Genomic DNA, 22,129 nt, shown 5'->3' with positions numbered 1-22,129 from the left:
GAAAATTAATTTAGTTAAAATCATTGACAAAGTTCGTGATCGGGCGCCAGTTTTACTATTGTTTACTTATTGTTTTAAAGGTATAGCAAACGTTAGGAAATGTTATTTTCTAACGGGGATTGCCTTTTATATGCCGTGATCGGGCAACCCCAATATTGCAATCTGCTTATTGACAGCTCTATGTCATGTGACCTATCGTGAGATCGAAACAAGCTTAGGCATTAGTCAGGCAACCATTCAATATTGAATGAACATTTAACCGTCAAAAAAAAAAATTGTATCGCGTTCAATCCCACACAATATGTTAATCGTTCAAAAAAAAAAAAAGGCTCCTGTTGATTGGTCGAAAAAATGCTCCAAAAATACGATTGCGATGCTTGGAAACGCGTCTACATCGTGGCAGGTGAAGAATCGTATAAGATAAATTACCTTTCCAATCCCCATTTTCATGAAGCTCCGTTAGTGCTACTATAGAAGTATAAACATGTCAGTCATCTTGATTATATATTCCATATACCTGTTTGGAGCATAACTGCTGAACATTTTTCAGTTAAAGTTTACTGGAGAGAAGATATTTGCAATTTACCTTCTGTTAACTCGAAGTTAAAGCCTAACGGAGCTACATGAAAATGGCCGATAATAATATGGGTGCTGTCACTTTAAATGAATTAATTATTTTTCATAATTATTTGTAGAGTTTGTAAGGCTTAAGGTCATGTTGTAATAAAGCAAAATAAAATCTTAGTTTTTTTTTTATAGTGTTAATAATCATAATTTATAGTTATTAAAAAATTACTTTAGCTAAGATCATTAATAAAGTTCGGGCGCCAATTATCGTTTGTATATTTGCATATGTATTTACAAAATGTCAAAGAACAAAAATATTTTGTGCTTCAAAAATGCCCTTATTTCCTTTCCTATTCCTAGTCCATGATCGGGCGCTTTTGTTTGAATGATGAATATTAAATTTCCTCTAGGTTGTCCGTAGGTTATGCTACATAATTGTGTATCTATCCACAAAGACGGCATAAATCGAAAATGAATCACGCCATTGAACAATACCCTTTTCATTGATATGCTTTCATGCATGTTTTGGCGACAGATTGGAGAGAAAGAAAAACAACCATGGTGTAGGTTGGTGTTAAAATATTAAGCAAACAAAATATTTTGTTTGCTGACCATTAAAAAGATTAGATGATAGGGAAAAATAATCAAAGTAAAAGTCTTTGCTGCCTTAGCATTCGCTCCCTCACAGCACAGAGTAATAGAGGTGTAACAAAACAATTAATCAAAATTGAAAAATGTTGTTATTTGCTAAACAAGGAGGTTTTTTTTCGAGCTAGACCAATTAGAGTGTTCTTAGTTTAAGCGCTAAATGGATGGAGAATTTTCTGTGTTCATGTAAACAGATTTTGTGTGCTCGAAAATGGAGGTGAGAGATTTATGAGATTCGAGGTAAAATTGGTGAAGCCAAATTATTCACTATCTATGATGGGAAAAGGAACAATTCTAGTTTAAAGTGATACAATTTGAAGTAGTAAATAAAAATGGAAATGGAAATTAAGCTTTGCTTGGAATGCATATTTTGTACAGATGAAACCCTGTTAAAATCTAATGTCTGGCGACCGAGCATGGCAATACAATTTGAAGTGGTAAATAAATATCGGGAAGTGGAACTTTTTAAATATCGGGAAGTGAACCTTCGAATGAAACAGTATTACCATGTGAAAATCTAAAGTCCGGCGACCGAGCATGAAACAATGTGATTAGCTATAAATTGATTTTTTTAAAATTTGTTTTTCTGTTAAGGTGGGTATTAAGTTTGAGTTTAGCTGCTAATTTTCATTAAAGTGAAAACCAAATCAGTAAAAAAGTCATAAAATTACACATATATGTTGCAGATTTCATTATAACTTGATGGGGAATATCCCAAAGCAAATTTTCACAAAGTTTGTATTCATTAAAATGGATTATTAAAGAAAAGTAATCGTGAAAAATAGACGATTTTAGCGGCTAAACTCGAACTTAATACCCACCTTTACTGAAAAGTTGCCTTTTTAGAAAGAATCTTCTATTAAATGCGATTATTTCTTTGTAAAATTGTTTTATTCACTTAATATTCTGTTACCACCTAAAAAATCATTAATTTCTAATTTTATTGCTCAACAAAAGATTTTATTGCTTGTGAGAGTAAAATAGCAATTTATTGGCTTTAATTTTTTTCTCATTTGCCTTTAAATGTTTCTCTTCTTTCCCTTTTCTTTTTTGAATCTATTTTCATTACTAGTCAAGTATTAGATAATGTTCACCCTCATTACTGATTTTTTTTTTTGAAAATTAAATAGCCTGAATTGTACTAGAATTTGTCATTAGTTTTGTTCAACATTTAGTTCTGTAGTTTATAGTGCTTGGCATTTTGCACATTTCATTCTACTTTCCAACAAAAGTTGTTGAAAAGTTTACATGAGTCGGCTTCTCGTTGCTGTCGCCATTGTTTCCGTGAACATTCATGATGAACTTAGTGGGGGATTTAATGAACATGCAACAACCTCAAAAAATGCCCAGAAATACCCCAGTAACCCAAACAAAATCACGCAGTGTGTATGTCTGTTAAATAGGATTAAAGGTTTTCAGTTCTCCTGTAATGTCTGAGCGGAAACTTTTTTTGTTAAGCATAGATAGAACAAAATGTAATAATGGCAGGTTAATAGATATTCTCCATGCGTGTCTACCTCGAGGGTTGTAGCGATTAAATTGATGAGATTTTTGTTTAGGCTAGCCAGGAGATTCTTAACGGTTTAGACAATGCATGTTGCGCCTCAATTAAAGTGGGCAGAATTGAAATTATCCATGATCAAGTCAGTTTGTTTTGTTTTTTCTAAATTGTAGAAAGGCACAAGTCAATAGGGTAGAGAAGTTAATTACAAACTACAAAGGCCATGCGAACAGATTTTAACAAATTTAAATATTACACATAAATATTCCCTCTGCTCGGGCGCCAGCTTTTCAAATTGAAATATATGAGGCAAAAATAATATCGGTAATAACATTTATAAAGAGAGAAATGTAATATATTTAATTTTATAGTGGTTCTTAGTTATATGAAAAAAAAAATAATGTTTGTGCTCGGGAGCCAGTCACTATTGTCTTATATAATTCCTTTCAAAAAGTTTGAGAGCATAAAAAATATCTCATTTTAAATTCTCAGCACGATTAGATGTTCGGTCATAATATTTTGGAAGTATACAAAAATATTTTTGGATCCAATCAAAAAATTAAATGATCCAATTAATTTTTAATTGAAATTTCTTTCAATCATGGAAATTATAGTATTAATCATCAATACCAGTTAAAAACGTTATAGGTTCAATCAAAAATTAAATCAATGCGATAAATTTCGGTAATTAAATTTTATTTTGATTAAAAAATAATTGAATCCATAAACTTTTTAATTAAAAAAAAATTATTATACCTTGCGCGACACTGTGGAACAGTGAGAGGAGTTAGATCCAGGGTGTCTTTGGCAATAATGCTCATAGGCTAAAGTGGCAGCCCGATTTGATTTATGCCCACTTAGACTATTCAGTCCGTCCTTCCGTCTGTCTGTCTGAATACATGTTTGTGATCAAAGTGTAGGTCGCAGGTTTAGTCCGAAAGACTTCAAATTTGGCATATGTATGTGTTTTGGGTCACATAGCAACCCATTGGTTTTGGAAGAAATCGATTTAGGCGATTTATTTTTATGAAAAATATTTCGGAAACAATGTTTATGTGAATTTACTATAAATCTTTAAAACAAACAAAAAAATAATAAATAAACTGAAAAAAAGTCCACTGTTAAAGTGGTGCTAACTTACGTTTGTGGCAAAAAAAAAATATTTTTTATAAATATATCTTTTAAAAATTTCTCCCATAGGCCAATGAATTGTTCTTTTTTTTTTTAAGTATGTCTATAAAATTTTATTTTCTCCTATCTATGAGAAGAAATAAATTTGGGAATAAAAATTCAAAAATCTCAGTAAATTGTCTTTATTTTATAAATATATTAGGGAAATCTCCTAAAATATATTATGAAGACAATTTACTGAGATTTTTGAATTTTTATTCCCAAATTTACTTCTCATAGATAGGACAAAATTAATTTAGTTCAACGTGGTAGTTCATAAAATAGTAAATTTTTTCTGTTGTAGTCTACGGTTCAATTTTTACAATAATAAATGACCGTGATCGGGCGCCAGCTAAAAAAATTGAACAAGAAGATGAAGGGGATTTATATTATTTAGTCATTTAAAAAAATTTTCAGATTCCATAAGAAATTAGCCTACAATCACCAACGCCCACTCTACCCCCAGATATATGGCTATGGAAATATACTGATGGCTATGGAAATCCGCTTTAGCCTGCAATGAGTGTATAGATAGGCTTGTGTAGATTGGTATTTGGCATTTTGTTTTCGATGACTCTATCAATTCCTCTCATCTTCTTGTATAAAAATTGTATTACTATCATTTTCGACAAGTTGAATGAAATTTATCTGGCATTTATTTTCAATGACTTAGTACCAATTCCTTTTGTCTTATTGTAATAGTATGTAAATCTATTCGTTAAGGAAAATTCGTGTTCCAATTGTGTATACATATTTATATTAAAGTGAAAAAACTCTCATATTGGGGAAATTTTAACTACAACACAGTAATATGCCTGCCCTAAAATAAAGTTACGATTAAATTGGTACAATAATACATGTCTATGATCGGGCGCCAATTTGCATCAAACTACTTATTGGCCAAGAAGATGTAGGGAATTGATGCTATTAAGTTATTGAAAAGAAAATGCCAGATTCCATAAAAAATTAGCAAATAAGTCGAACATATATATGCTCTCCCACCGCTAAATTTGTATAGCTTGGCTTGTGCAGATCGGTATCTGGTATTTGTTATCCCTTTATTTTTTCTCGTTAAGGAAAATTTTGTATTCTATATTTAGAAGAGAAATATTGATCATTTGGTTTGGTAACATAAAGTGAAGAAAACTCTCATAATGGGGACATTTAACTACAACATAATCCCACATGTTCCGATATTAGGAATCGCACATCGCAAGAATTTACTTTTTTTATAAGGAAATAAACAAGATACCCTCGATACTATATTAAGTTTTAAGCTTATCAAATTCGAGGTTAAGAAAATATCACCCAACGAATATTTTGCGATTTCCCCCTCTTTTTTGAGTGTAACTAACCAAATCTTGTTGTATCATATGCAAAATGAATACACCTACACAGAAAAAAATTTCTCGAAAATTTTTCCAATTAATTTTTTCTTTTAATTTAAAAAAAAATATTCAATTAAACAAAAATAAATCACAAAAATTAATAGTATCAATTAATTTTTTAATTGATACTATCATTTCTGTAGACATTTCAATTAAAAATTTAATTGAATCAAATAATTTCGTGATTGAACGAGAAAAACAAAATTTGTGTGTAACTATCAAATCAACATTAGTGTCAGTCAGCACCATCATCATCAGCATAAGCCTCCTCTGCTAAACTTCCACTTGCAATTTTTCTAACATTTTAATGGGCTATAGTCTGTAAAAATATACACCGCTCATGTTGTTGCCTTCTTGTAATTTTCCAGCTACTAATGGTAATGTGAACCGCCGTTCTATTTTCAGCTTTAATTGGAGGTACATGAGTGGGTGGGTTTGAATTGGTTGTTGTATGGCCTCAATGTAAAGAGTGCTACTGGGGAAATGATATGTTTCATGGATGGCTGCTTAGATGGCTGAATGGGTGAACTATTTGTAGTGCACTTTTTTTTTTAAACGAGGGTCCTGCACTCAGTGATTGTACTCAGTACCAGAATAGTTTGCTATATTCAATTTACTGTTGCAATTAATGTTAGTGAGCAACTGTTTTCTAAATGGGGCTTTCCACATTAAATTAACTTTAATATGCCTGACAGATTCTTGCGTCCTCCTACCTTAATAATCCAAATGGTTTTTAACATTGCCCTGCTTTGTTGCTTTTACTAAATTAGTAGTGGGCTTTTGCCAAAGGTTTACAAAATGATTTTTTAAGCTTTTTGTGGAAAAGTCATTTTGCCAAAATTAAATTTTCATATTCTTTAAAAAAAAATTTGTTATAATAACTCTATAACTTGTGCAAATTATTAATTATCAAATTGTTTTACTTACAGGGCGGCGAGGTTATCCAGGAGAGTATTACATCGAATGTCAGTGAAGATCTTATAACATTAGAATTCCAAAAGACCGATGGTACGCTAATTACGCAGATAATCGATTTTCGAAATGTAAGTACAAGAAAATAATCATTTTAATTTATAATTAAAAGAGAAGAGAAATTTCCTTCCTTTCTTACAAAGTATTCTCTTTGGAAGCAATTAAACCAAACAATTATCTCCAACCTTTTTTTGTTCGTTTTAAAGAAAGTTTTTAGCGTCGAAAAGGATCGATTGTCTAAAATTTTAGTTCCTCGTATTTGTTTCAGTGTACAGCCGAAAGTTCGGACAGACCGAATTTTATCCATGTGAGCCGGTTTAATTCTTCAACCCTTTATATAAAGGAGTCTATATATAATTATGAACCGATATGGACCAATTTTCTATGGTAGTTGGTATGCATATATGTACTGACACCAAATCCGCATTAAATTAATTCGCTTCCATGAGGCTCAAGAATTCAAATTTTGAGATCTGTTTATATGGAGTTATATATAACTATGGACCGATATGGACAATTTTGCAAATGGTTATATGTACCTATGTTATAGTTTTTTAAAGCCTCCACCATAGGATGGGGGTATATTAACTTTGTCATTCCGTTTGTAACACATCGAAATATTGCTCTAAGACCCCATAAAATATATATATCCAGAATATCGTGGTGAAATTCTGAGTCGATTTAAGCATGTCCGTCCGTCCGTCTGTAGAAATCACGCTAACTTCCGAACGAAACAAGCTATCGACTTGAAACATGGCACAAATAGTTGTTATTGATGTAGGTCAGATGATATTGCAAATGTGCCATATGGGACCACTTTTACGTATAGCCCCCATATAAACCGACCCCCAGATTTGGCTTGCGGAGCCTCTTAGAGGAGCAAAATTCATCCGATCCGGCTGAAATTTGGTACATGGTGTCAGTATATGGTCTCTAACAACCATGCAAAAATTGGTCCACATCGATCCATATTTATAAATAGCCCCAAATATAAACCGATCCCCCCAATTTGGCTTGCGGAGCCTATAAGAGAAGCAAAATTCATCCGATCCGGTTGAAATTTTTTACATGGTGTAAGTATATAGCAAAATTCATCCGATCCTATTGAAATTTCGTGGTGAAATTTGGTATATTGCGCCAGTATATGGCCGCTAACAACCGTGCCAAAATTGGTCCATATCGATCTATATTTATATATAGAATATATAGAAAATTTTGTCAAAATTTTATTACTCTAAAAAAATTTTTTTACAATTGTATTACTATAGAGAATTTTGTCAAAATTTAATTACTATACAAAATTTTGTCATGACTTTATTTCTATAGAAAATTTTGTCAAAATTTTGTTTCTATAGAAAATTTTGTCAAAATTTTATTTCTATAGAAAATTTTGTCAAATTTTTATTTCTATAGAAAATTTTGTCAAAATTTTATTTCTATAGAAAATTTTGTCAAAATTTTATTTCTATAGAAAATTTTATCAAACTGAATTATATACGTATTTAATCGGCCTTTGTTGTTTAATATATACTCCGTATAGACTAACTTACAATTGAGAAGACGGTGTTAAGAAGTTTTACGATACCTTGCCTCCGGCAAGTGTTACCGCAACCCGAGTAATTCGATTGTGGATGACAGTCTTTAGTTCAAGTTTCTATGCAATCCATGGTGGAGGGTACATAAGATTCGGCCTGGCCGAACTTACGGCCATATATACTTGTTTCCACTTATTTTTTGGAATATACATTTTCGTTAATGAATTCGAAAAAATTACTGTATAGAATTCCGTGATCAGGCGCTACATGTTAAATATGCTGATGTTATTGTTCTTCTCCTCTTACTTTGTAGAATATAAATTTAAAACTTTACCGCATGCGCTATATATAACGACGTCATTGTTCTTTTCTAATTATTTTATAAAATGCAAAATGTCGTTGATCATATTCCAAAAAATCAAAATTATTATTAACCCTTGTGTATGTGATAACACTGGAAGCGATACCAGCGTGATGAGGTCCCGTGGGACCTACAATAAAAAAAGGATGGTAGAGAGGTTATCCCTACGATATTTTTCGATCATTTACTGTATGTGGACTCTTCTATAATGCAAAAATTGCATATATAAACATTTGGTTGTAAATATAGAGTTTTATTTAATTTTTAATAGGATACAGATAATGTTAAAATTTTTGATTAGTATACTAGTGGCCCTGATGTTTGACGCAGGCGTGGTACCCATAAGTATCCTTATACGTACCAAGCAACAATATATTGTTTTTGTAGTTGAATGTTCTTAACAAACTGGATTTTTGAAGGAAAAACAATACGATTTTTGTAGTGGCGTTCGTTTTGCTCGCAGTATTATGTGCACAGTGGTTGTTTCAAACTTGGTCCAAATTGAGGCACATCTTGCCAAATTCCAGGAGCCGATAGGTCTGGAAAATGTATAGAAATATAAAAACTTATTTCGACCACGATTTCCATGAAGTTCAAATAACTTTTTTTGCACTTTTACTCTCACTATATTGGATATATCAACTGAAGACATAAAATTATGTACTACCAAGCAACGAAACCAATGGAAACTTCAAAAATGACAAATTCTTCCAAATAACGGTATTTTCTGAAAGGATGTTAGTGTTATTAATTGTTCCAAATACGAAAATCGCAATATCTTTACAATGCTTTTTAAACTGTGCTAAAACCACTAATGTAATTAGTAATAGGTCCCATTGGACCTCATCACTCAGAATCTCACTAAACTTTTTCAAATACCTATAAAAACCGGTTTAATGATTCAATCACATAAAAATTTAAAGTTTTCAACTTAAAACACTTCAGTACAAGAAGTCATAAACCGTCAAGCTGAAATTCATATAAAAGATAAAGTTATGTATGAATAAAAATCAAAAAGGTCCAGCGGGATCTCATCACGCACAGAAGGGTTAAATTCCTTTAGAGATCTCAAAATTGACTCCACAGATATATAGGTAGTTCTATGAAAAGGAATAGTACATTAAAAGCAATCAACTCTAAAAGATACGAACAATTTATAAATCCATTAACTCTTTTATAAATGAACAAAACAGAAAACTTTATTCTACAGGATTGAAGAGAATCCAAATGAATTAGTCTACACTTAGCTTTATATGAAGGTAATGGATCCGTAAAAACACAGACGATGGTGCGAACTTTATGAACTTATTTTGTAATCTTTCAATTCGATCGCAATGTACAATATGGGATTCCAAACAATAGCAGCACATTCTAGCCTAGATCTCACAAAGCTCATGTACAATATCTTCCTAGATCTAAGAATTCATTACAATTCTGTTTAATAAATACAACAAAATTGCATAAGCCTTAGGCATTATATAATCTAAATCACGAATATTATCTACTTTTAACAGCTCTTGAATATTTATAAGATAAGAAGAATTTTTTACATTAATTCTTCTGGAGTAAGATAGTTGAACACATTTGGACACATTCAAGGGCAATAAATTCAATTCACACCACGAGAATAATCTATCTAAATCAGATTGAAGCAAGATTACATCTGATAAGCACTTAATATTTGCAAATATCTTAATGTCATCTGCATAAATCAAGCAGCAAAATGAAACATTATTCAGATATAATATACATAACAAAGGACCCAGAATACTACCATGGGTAACCCCAGAAGGAGCAATGTATGGTTCCGATATTGCAGAATCCACAAAAACAAAACATCGACTAAAACTTAAGTAAGAATGTAACCATTGTAGTAACCAAGAATGGAAACCCATCTTGTAAAGCTTTACAAGCCAAATATTATGCGGAACCTTATCAAAAGTGTTATGACCATTAATCATCGCACAGCCGTACAGATCAATCAATATGGCATCACCATAAAGGGCAACTGTCATTCTTGTTTACCCTTATTTCTTATTCTTGTTCTTGATATACTTACGATCGCATTAAATAAAAAGAAGTCACCTTTTTGTAATCATTATTATAAGATTAATTGCTGTTAGAAAATAAATACAGTTTTAGTATAAAAGCAGCGTGCATTTTTTCAATTATTGTTATTGGAAACCAATTTAACGACACAACAGTTGGCGACGAGAGTGAAACCAAATAAATTAATTTTTATTGTGCAAATTAATTATTTCATTTTTTTTTGTAAGGCAGTACGCGCATTACAAAATGGATGCCGCTCAATTTGCAGAGTTTATGAAGGCGCAACAAGCTTTGGTGGCGCAATTAGCCAAATTAACAACTGGTGCATCAACATCTAGTGCAGTACAAAATGGTGGCAGTGCAACAATAAATACAATTTTGGTTCCCAATTTTGATATCTTCGACCCGGCAAAGGAGACATACCGAAATTACATTCAACGGTTTACAAATTACGTAACCATGAAAGGCATTGAGTCGAATAAAGATTATTGTACGAAGCTGCTTTTAAATTCAATTGGAGCAAAATACTTCAATATGGTCACATCGCTGGCGGCACCAAAAATTGCAATGGAACTGCCATACGACGAGTTATTGAAATTGTTGGAGGATCATTTGACACCAAAAAGAAATATCTTGGTGGCACAACATAAATTTTTGTCAAAATACCAGACGGATGGACAGTCAATTTCTGAATATGTTGCAATGCTTCGAACGGACATTGGTGATTGTGAATTTGTTTCAGAGTGCGAGTGCAAAAGTTCAATTGCTGATGTATTTTTACGTGCACAATTTATTCGAGGAATTTCTTGCAATAGTATTCGAGAGCAATTGCTGCAATCAAGTTCATCGAAGTTTGAAGAAATCGTTTTAAAAGCTTTAGCTTTAGAAGCAGCGAAAGCAGATGCAAAAGAACTAACACAATCACAAACAAATAGTTCAAGTGCAACAATTAATAAAATTTCAAACAAAAGGAAAATGCCAAAGCGTCCTAATGTGCAAAAATCGAAGGTCAAAGTTAATTATGAGCAACTTGGTATAGCTGGCTTATGTTTAAGATGTGGCAAAAATAATCATTTTGCAAAAGAATGTCGTTCTAGTGCAAATTTAAAATGCAATTTGTGTTCTAGACACGGGCATGTAGCAAAAGTCTGTATTGCATCTCTTTTGGCGGATAGTCCTAATGCCGGACCTACAAATAACAACAAAAACAAGTCGATTTCAACGAATCAAATTCAGAGTGATGGTTCCGACTACGGAATTTACAAAATAGTCGACGTATACCAAAGCAGCTATGGTAATGTAAATTCTAATCGATACTATGCTAATATATTGATAGAAGGCAAAGTTATAAAATTCGAAGTTGATTCTGGATCTGGATTTTCATTTCTACCCCGAGGAATTTTCAATAAGTTAAATTTGTCAAACAAACTTGGAAGTACGAATATCATATTCCGATCATACACTCAAAATACATTCAAGCCCGAAGGGAAAGTTCGAGTTCATGCTGTTTTCAACAACATTTCAATTTATGATGACCTTTATGTTGTGCCAGATGGCTGTACAGCCCTCATAGGTCGTACTTGGATTCGTCGATTATGCATTAATCTCAACGAATTGGATAAAATCAACAATGAGCCAATTACAAATTCAATAAGCGAATTAAATCATATTGATGATTTAATGTCAGAATTTTCAACAGTTTTTCAACAGAAGATAGGTTGTGTACCAAATTATAAAGTCTCCCTTCGACTTCGAGACAATGCAAAACCTATTTATATCAAAGAGCGCCAAATACCATATGCATTAATAGAACGTGTTAATAAGGAGATCGATGAATTGGAAAATCAAGGCATTATAACCAAAGTAACTAATAGCGATTGGGGGTCACCTTTGGTAGTAATCCCAAAAGCGGATGGAGGGGTACGCCTCTGCGTTGATTATAAAGTCGGAGTCAATATGCGGTTGGTAGATGCACATTACCCCATTCCAAAAGTGGATGAAATTTTTAATGCCCTCAAAGATTCGAGATTTTATTGTCGCCTTGATCTCTACAAAGCATATTTACACGTTCCAGTTGATGATTTGTCATCTGAGATACAAACGATCTCAACGCATCGAGGCACATTTCGAATGAACCGTCTGTCGTTTGGAATCAAGACCGCCCCAGCAGAATTCAATAGAATTATCGATCAAATACTGCGTGAGGTTCCAAAAACAGAAGCATACTTCGATGATATTTTGGTTCATGGCGAAACTGTAACTGAGTGCAAATCTAATCTGAAGGCTTGTTTAGCGCAGCTAAAAAAATACGATCTACACTTAAATCTTTCAAAATGCTCATTTTTTCAAGAACGCATCGAATTCTTGGGCCACATAGTTGAATTCAACAAAGTGCAAAAATCTGATTCTAAAATAAAAGCGATTGTCGAGATGCCACAACCCAAGAATGTAGATGACGTCAGGAGATTTTTAGGTATGGTGACCTACTATTCTCGTTTCATACCTAACGCGTCAACACTTACCGCACCTTTACGGAAATTATTGTGCAAAAATTCAATTTTCAAATTCGATTCAAATTGTAAAAATTCTTTTGAAGCTTTAAAGCAAGAAATAGCCGGTAATCGTGTCCTCATGCCATTCAATCCGGATCATACAGTGCAGCTAGCCTGTGATGCTAGTCCTACAGGCATTTCTGGGGTGCTATCACATTTAATCAACGGCGAAGAAAGGCCTATAGCTTTTGCTTCAAGGTCATTAACGTCGTCAGAGCAAAATTATTCTCAGCTGGACCGAGAAGCCTTAGCCATTGTTTATGCTGTTCAATATTTTCATGAATATCTTTACGGTAGAACGTTTAAGCTGGTCACTGATAATAGACCGCTATCACGAATTTTTCATCAAAACTCTAAACTACCGCAAATGACTTCGGCAAGACTTCAAAGGTACGCAGCATTTCTAGCTGGATATAATTATGAAGTTATAGCAAAAAGGAGTGAAGAAAATGCAAACGCTGATTGTCTTTCACGTGCACCAATAAGTACGAAGATAAATTATATAAATTTCATCGATAAAGAAGTGCAGTCTATTTGTAATTCAACTGTGCAACAGATATCATCAACAATTATTAATTTCGATTCACTCGAGAAAGCTACAAAATCAGATCAAAAACTTTCTAAAATTATGTTCGACTTGCAGTCGTCAGGTATGGTCGATACTGAATACACAATAAATTGCGGAATTTTATTCAAGGGGCCGAGAGTGGTTGTTCCAGATTTGTTACAAAAAGCTGTTCTTGAGGAACTTCACCATACCCACTTAGGGATAACAAAGATGAAGCAATTAGCGAGGCGTTACGTCTACTGGACAGCTATTGATAAAGACATCGAAAATTACGTTCGATCTTGTGCAGCATGTGCTTCAGTGCAAAACAGTCCTCCAAGAGTAATTTTACACCACTGGGAGGAACCGCAACAAAACTGGCAACGTATTCATATTGATTACGCTGGACCTTTCCAAGGCCACCAATTTCTAATTGTAGTGGACTCCAAATCGAAGTGGGTGGAAGTTGGAATTTGTTCCAATGCACCATCATCTTCATCAACCATAAACATGTTGAGCAATATATTTGCAAGAAACGGCTTTCCTGACGTTATCGTCTCAGATAACGCTACAATCTTCAAAAGCGAAGAATTCACATCATTTTGTCACAATTGTGGAATTTTCCAGAAATTCATCGCTCCTGGTCATCCTGCGACCAATGGTTTAGCCGAGCGAAATGTGCAGACTTTGAAAAAACGCCTATCGGCTATGGCAGATGATTCATCGTCAATTTCAACTAAGGTGCAAGAAATACTTTTTCGTTACAGAGCTACTCCTCTAAACAACGGTAAATCGCCTGCTGAACAATATCTGGGAAGGCAGATTAAAATAAAGTTGGATGTATTAAAACCTTCAAAAATTACAGCATCTTCAAATCCGGAGTTACCTGTCAGACAGCTACGTGTGGGAGACAGAATACAAGCAAGGTATTACATGGCAAATAAACCTTCATGGAAGCTTGGGACTGTTGTCAAAAAACTTGGTCGTCTTCACTACCTTGTTCGTTTGGACAATGGGTTTATTTTTAAACGCCATATAAATCAACTTAATTTTACCATGGCAAAGAATCAACTTGATGTACAAGAGTCTCAAGAGGCAGAACCAGCAACAAATGATAATCAACATTCGGATAATCAACTTTTGTATCATCCGCATCTTCTTACGAATATTCCCGGCAGTATTTCAACAAGTCACAGTAATGAGCCTGAAACACCGTCAACACCACTACAACAACAACCAAGCACCTCAACAGGGAATTCGGAAGTTGACACTACACCGTCACGGCGTACATCCAGCAGATTAAGGAAACCACCTAGCTACTACAGCGATTATGTTCGACACTAACTGGATGAGTCTTCAATAAGTGGGGGAGAATTGTTATGACCATTAATCATCGCACAGCCGTACAGATCAATCAATATGGCATCACCATAAAGGGCAACTGTCATTCTTGTTTACCCTTATTTCTTATTCTTGTTCTTGATATACTTACGATCGCATTAAATAAAAAGAAGTCACCTTTTTGTAATCATTATTATAAGATTAATTGCTGTTAGAAAATAAATACAGTTTTAGTATAAAAGCAGCGTGCATTTTTTCAATTATTGTTATTGGAAACCAATTTAACGACACAACAAAAAGCTTAGCAGAAATCTGAGTATAGTTTCAGCTTTTTTAAACAGAAATTGCAAACCAACGAACATCCCCTTTCAAACCAGATTTGAAGACAGGCGTAACAGACACGGTTTTCCAACTATCTAAAAATAAACCAATTCTTAAAGATAAATTAAAAATATATTGCAGAGGTTGAGCAATTTATGAAGCCCATTTCTTCAAAAACATAGAAGAAAGGCCATCCATGTCTGACCTCACCGAATCATTAAGATTTAATAAAGCTCTCAAAACATACTCAAGAGAGAGAACTGGACCAAACCCTTATCGACAACGATTTAGGATTACTTTTTATCTTGCCTTCATAATCAGAGATGTACTGTTTATAAAGAAGCTTGTTAAAAAACATGCATCCTTTTACTTTCAGTCGAATTAGTGGATTCATAAATTTTTTAGCTTTTTTCTACCATTAAGGCCAAACAAACTGTTTTCTGTCAGTTCTTGATAGTTTGTTGGTACGTTGTTTTCAAGTTAGCTAATCGCCAAAAAGTCATACGTTGCCGTTATGATACGGCTACGCTACATTTTTATACCCTCCATCATAGGATGGGGGTATATTAACTTTGTCATTCCGTTTGTAACACATCGAAATATTGATCTAAGACCCTAAGCATGTCCGTCCGTCCGTCTGTTGAAATCACGCTAACTTCCGAACGAAACAAGCTATAGACTTGAAACTTGGCACAAGTAGTTGCTATCGATGTAGGTCGGATGGTATTGAAAATGGGCCATATCGGTCCACTTTTACGTATAGCCCCCATATAAAGGGACCCTCAGATTTAGCTTGTGGAGCCTCTAACAGAAGCATATTTCATCCGATCCGGCTGAAATTTGGTACATGGTGTTGGTATATGGTCTCTAACAATCATGCAAAAATTGGTCCATATCGGTCCATAATTATATATAGCCCCCATATAAACCGATCCCCAGATTTGGCTTGCGGAGCCTCAAAGAGAAGTAAATTTCATCCGATCCGGCTGAAATTAGGTACATGATGTTGGTATATGGTCTCTAACAACCATGCAAAAATTGGTCCACATCGGTCGATAATTATATATGGCGCCCATATAAACCGATCCCCAGATTTGGGTTGCGGAGCCTCAAAGAGAAGAAAATTTCATCCGATCCGCCTGAAATTTGGTACATGATATTGGTATATGGTCTCTAACAACCATGAAAAAATTGGTCCACATCCGTTCATAATTATATATTGCCCCCATATAAACCGATCCCCAGATTTGACTTGCGAAGTCTCCAAGAGAAGCAAATTTCATCCAATCCGGTTGTAATTTGGAACATGGTGTTAGTATATGATCTTTAACAACCGTGCCAGAATTGGTCCATATCGGTCCATAATTATATATAGCCCCCATATAAAACATTCTCCAGATTCGACCTCCGGAGCCTCTTGGAGGAGCAAAATTCATCCGATCCGGTTCAAATTAGGCACGTGGTGTTAGTATATGGTCGCTAACAACCATACCAAAATTGGTCCATTCACACAAAAATTGGTCCATATCGGTTCATAATCATGGTTGCCACTAGAGCCAAAAATAATCTACCAAAATTTTATTTCTATAGAAAATTTTGTCAAAATTTTATTTCTAGAGAAAATTTTGATAAAATTTTATTCGGTTCATAATAAAATTTTCATCATTGTCAAAATTTTGTTTCTATAGAAAATTTTATCAAAATTTTATTTCTATAGAAAATTTTGTTCAAATTTTATTCGGTTCATAATCATGATTGCCACTCGAGCCAAAAATAACCTACCAAGATTTTATTTCTATAGAAAATTTTGTCAAAAGTTTATTTCTATAGAAAATTTTGTGAAAATTTGATTTCTATAGAAAATTTTGTTAAAATTTTATTTCTGTAGAAAATTTTGTCAAAATTTTATGTCTACTTTGTCAAACTGAATTATATACGTATTGGATCGATCTTTTTTGATTTAATATATACCACGTATGGACTTACATACAATTTAGAAGATGGTGTTAGGAGGTTTTAAGTTATCTTGCCATCGGCAAGCGTTACCGCAACTTAAGTAATTCGATTGTGGATGGCAGTGTTTAGATGAAGTTTCTACGCAATCCATGATGGAGGGTACATAAGCTTCGGCCTGGCCGAACTTACGGCCGTATATACTTGTTAGATGTATAACCAGACCTTTAGTATACCATGGAAGTTTATGTTTGCCGCGGTAGATGCTAGTCTGTAAGGATTGTATTCTATAGACTTAATAAATAAATAAATTAAAAATTTTACCGTATCACAAATGTATTTTCTTCTTATGTTTTTAGGAAGTACGAATTCTCAAGGCCCTTGTTTTGGGTGAAGAAGAGCGAGGACAAAATCTCTATCAGGTTATGTGTTTTGTGACCAAATTCAACAAAGGAGATTTCATCTCATCAGATGCTATGGCCAAATTGCGTCAAAAGAATCCGAGTACAATACGCACACCTGAAGATGATAAGGGCAAGGATACATTTACCATGACATCATGGGTGCATTTAAATCGTTCACAACCCATATCTCGTCATTTAATGACAGTATGCGGTGAGGCTGTCGATGCAACCTATGTGCGGGATGTGGATTTGAAGGCATGGTCTGAATTACCAGGTAAATATATAAGCTATATATAAGTTATCAAAAATGGTTTTTACGATTGTTCTTAGTTTGAATGAAATTAAAAAAGAAATGCTTACCAAGAGCATACCTTCAGCAATACCATATGTTTGGGAATAATAACACCATCACCGGGAGCCATTGTGGTGCAATGGTTAGCATGCCCGCCTTGCATACATAAGGTCGAGGCTTCGATTCATTTTTTCATTTCACTTTATTTATAATCACCGAACACCAAAAAGTTTTTCAGCGGTTGATTATCCCACCTCAGTAATGCTGGTGACATTTCTGATGGTTTCAAAGCTTCTCTAAGTGGTTTCACTGGAATGTGGAACGCCGTTCGGACTCGGCTATAAAAAGGAGGTCCCTTGTCATTGAACTTAGCATGGGCAGCACTCAGTGATAAGAGAGAAGTTCACCAATGTGGTATCAAAATGGACTGAATAGTCTAAGTGAGCCTGATACTTCGGTATGCCACCTAACCTAACCTATCACCGGCCTGTTTCGGTTATCATACGTCAGGTTTTCACTAGCATTGCCAAGTAGCAAATATATTTGTTGGTTTCTTATGACAATCTTCACTGTTTGCTCATATCTCGTTCAGGCTTACAGTGTAGCTCTTGGTAATGCTGCCGAGAAGTACTTTTCCCATAGGATATGCTCGTGTGAAAGTAAACTTATTTGTAATTAATAGTAATTGGTTACCAATTTGGAATGGTAACCAACTACCAATTACTACCCAGCAAAAAAAGCGTCGCCAAAAAAGTAATGAAACTGTTCTTTTTGGATCCGGAAGTGGTGCAAAATTGACGCAGAAGCGATGAGTTTAACATGGGCTTGTCATAGCACGGAAGTTCTCCATTTCAACAGCCGTTGCACTGAATTTGCATCACTTTTTTAGGTGTGATCCGAATTCAATGTTTTGGATGTAAAGTAAAAAAATTCTGTGATATTTTGTAAAATAAATAATTTTTATAATTTTTGATGGATTCTAACGCTTGTCGGAAAGGTTTGACCTCAAATATTTTCAAAAATTCACAATTTTTTCGTATTGGATTTAGCATTTTTTCGACAAAATTTAAATGATTTGTACCATTTTGTAAATTCTTATTCTGTTTGTAACCTCTTTGAAACAAAAAAAGTTAAAATTACCCATTAAAAGTATGAAAAAAACAAGTTATAAAAAATTGAATTAAAAGAATTTCCTGGGTAGTTAAAATAAAGAACATCATTGGGAGTGCATCTTCTGGAAGTGCTTTTAAAGTTGTGCCTTTGGAAGAACTTCCAAATTTTTTGCTGGGTATTTCATTGCTAAGATTGATTGACAATGAGAGGATTTAAAGGAAATAAAGGACAATGAGGATCTAAATGAAATTTAAATAAATAAAGATATTTTTATTTAAATCAATTTAATATAATTAAAATTAAATTAACACTAATTTCCCATTTTTATCATTTCGTTTCAGGTTCTTCAATATCTAGCCTTGAAGCTGCCACAGAGAAATTCCCCGATACATTATCCTCACGTTGCAATGAAGTAAGCAGTCTATGGGCTCCTTGCATATGTACTCTGGAGACATGTATTGGGTGGTATCCATGCGGTCTAAAATATTGTAAAGGAAAAACTCTGGGCGATTCTTCGGCAGCGGCGGCAGCAGCATCTAATTATCGTTGTGGCATTAAGACATGCCGGAAATGTTCATTATTTTCGTATTATGTTCGACAAAAACAACAATGCCTATGGGATGAATGACGAGAACTGCAACAAATCGTGTTGCCATTAACAAAATTAAATAACAATATGCAAGGACAATTACATCCTAAACAACAACAAGAAGAAATGGTGTATGATGCACAAGAAAATATCTTATGCTGCTCAGTGTACAAAAATTTCAAGACAATAAAGGATTTTATTAAAAATCATCATCATCATCATCATTATCGACTTTACCATCATCATTATAATCATTATCCTCTCTATTCGCATCAATATATACAAATTGCTGAATTAATGGAAGTTTTCCATATGCTGTCGATGGGAGTAGTCATAGAGCTGATAGCTTTCATAGGACATATGTTGGTATTGAAGCTGGTAATTGTAATGGAAAAGTCATCACCGATAATATCATCGTCATCATCAGTAGTGTCCTTACTAAAACCACCAAAAACACCGTCATTACCACCACCAGCCATAAGAAACCTATTAACACGATGGCGATAGTGAATGCTTTTATTACATCACATGAAATAATTGGAAAATAATCATCATTAGGTGGTCGAATGTGACAGAATGAGAATCAGCGATAAAAACAAATATTCAACCCAACCAAGGCATTCCTATTTTATAGTGGTAATCCTTTTAGATAATGGATCATATATATAAATGTAAATAATGTGTACATTTTCTTTGTGTAAGTATTTTCTAAAACATAAATATATTTTTTAATTTTGTAAAGGATATACAAGATATTTGTTTAAAGAGACAATGGGCAGCTACCTGTAAAACGGTGTTTTTACAACATTTTTCTCTACTGGAAATACCTCCTAAAATTACGATAAAATTCGTAGTTTTTTTTTTAATTTGTTTAAAAATGCAAAAACAGTAATTCTGATAATAAATTAATTACTGATGTAATTTTCGTTACTGTTTAAAACCTCTCGACCAATTTCTTGATCTCATTTGGCAAAGAAATCGGCCGCTTTGTTGTTTTAAGATTCTCTTCGTCATCGAAGGTAACCAAATGGGGTTTCGTTCGAACTGTTTGAGTGCTGTTTTGACGACTTGGACTTGGCCTTGGACGATTTAGCTGGGAAATGTGGGCATTCTTATTGATTGTGGCGTTTCGTTCACGGATCACAGTCTTGTGGTGAAGATCTTGCTAGGCTCTCGGCTTCCGCGACACTCCTGATGCCAGTCACTCCTATTTTTACTTCACATTTACGTAAATATTTAGCAATTTCCCATAGCCAACATTTTATTGAAAAGAGTTGAAGAGTCGTTTTTATCTTCATTTATTTTGCAAGTGAGTGAAATATATTTTCTATTACTACTCTATCCATTTAGGACTAAAGAATCTAAAAATAGTTTTGTTTCGATGTATCATTTGTGCAGATACGTCGTCGTATTAAGCATTGCAAACCGTAGTTTTCAAAAACTTAATTTTAAATTACCACGATTTCCATAAGCGCAGGAATTTGTTTTTTTTTTCGAATTGAATGACAACGCAGTCTGAAGATAGTTTTTTAACTAATCTTTTATTTTATAATATTCAACCGTAACATCTAATACATATTAATTTAAAATAGTGTCACGTTTCAAGGACGGTCTGACCGTTGTATTAACATGGGTTTTCAGTGTATTAACGAACGTAAGTCAACGAACACCAATCTTTGTTTTTTTTCAATATTAATTAACATATTCTTCCAATATAGATTTCCTCTGACTTAATCCTATTTCAGTTATTTTGGCCCTATTGGTATTTTTAATACTAGTAAACAAGTCATGTAGGTTATTAGATAATTAAGTTTAATTACTTCTATCTTCGATCAGTCTTTTCAGTGTCTTTTAATATGATATTGCCTATTTTTATTATTATTTTTAGGTACATTTCTTAACATTTATGACTAAAGAATCCCAATCTAGTTAGATATAATCCTGATGAAACTATATTGTCCAGTAAAATACAAAGTAATGCTGTAACGGATTAAGTTAAACCACCATTTGCTATATGTTAAAACACAAAAACCAATATTTGATTATAACCACTGCGGTTGAAAGCCGCAGGCAACAGAATTGAAATATTTTGTAATTATTTTGGTGAAAAATGAAGATACTTACAAAAAAAGTAAAAGAACGAAATTCATTGTATTAACGGACATCTTCATTTTATCGATTAAGCATTTCAATTTATTAATGCAATCAAAGGTTGTTACTCGTGTGTGGTGTTGAGTAACTTGGTTGGTCGTAAGCGAAATAATTTGTGAGAATATTTTGGGGAATTTATTGCAACGTGTTAACTCCTCCCTCTATTAAGTGAGAGCATCCTCGACCCTTCTCAAACTATCGATAGTAGCTTGTATAGCAATATTCTGTTGGGCATGAATTATTTTAAATTATGAATTATGTTGGACATGAAATAATATTATTTTCTTACATACTTGTCTAGGTCTAGTGTCTTTTATTAGGAAATATATAAAAAAATTATTATCCAGTAATACTCTTGACTCTATTATATCGATCACAGTTGCGTTACGTACGGTTATAATCTTTTCTGAATCTTGAGTGTCCAAAAGAAACGGGTTTACTGTACCTATCTTTGCAAGGGTGATGGATAACGTTAGTGTTTCTATTTCTGATATCATAATTCTGTTTTTGACAAGAAGGGTTTTGTATAACGATCGTGTATTTACTTGCTTATCTCTTGCACTTTTATTCATATTATTGACCGCGTCCGTCAGTATATTTATTTGTATGTTTTCCTCATCATTAAATACTGTACCTTCAATTTTATATTCTGAAAGTCATTGAAATTCGGTGTAC

The 22,129-nt window shown here is 33.6% G+C and overlaps 1 protein-coding gene across 1 annotated transcript in view; it reads left to right on the top strand.

Moving 5' to 3' along the window:
- oaf (BRICHOS-like domain-containing protein out at first) overlaps positions 1-19,527 on the top strand; it is a 70,736-nt gene extending 51,209 nt beyond the window's left edge. Inside the window, exons 2-4 of the mRNA XM_075297295.1 lie at positions 6,204-6,317; positions 17,265-17,583; positions 19,056-19,527. Coding sequence (XP_075153410.1) covers positions 6,204-6,317; positions 17,265-17,583; positions 19,056-19,342 — 720 coding nt within the window. The 3' untranslated portion in view covers positions 19,343-19,527. The remainder of the gene's footprint in view (positions 1-6,203; positions 6,318-17,264; positions 17,584-19,055) is intronic.
- Positions 19,528-22,129: the final 2,602 nt, after the last annotated feature.

This window comes from Haematobia irritans, chromosome 2, assembly GCF_050003625.1.
Source record: "Haematobia irritans isolate KBUSLIRL chromosome 2, ASM5000362v1, whole genome shotgun sequence".
In the NCBI taxonomy this organism is placed as follows: Eukaryota; Metazoa; Arthropoda; class Insecta; order Diptera; family Muscidae; genus Haematobia; species Haematobia irritans.
This window is presented reverse-complemented; position numbering and strand designations above follow the sequence as displayed.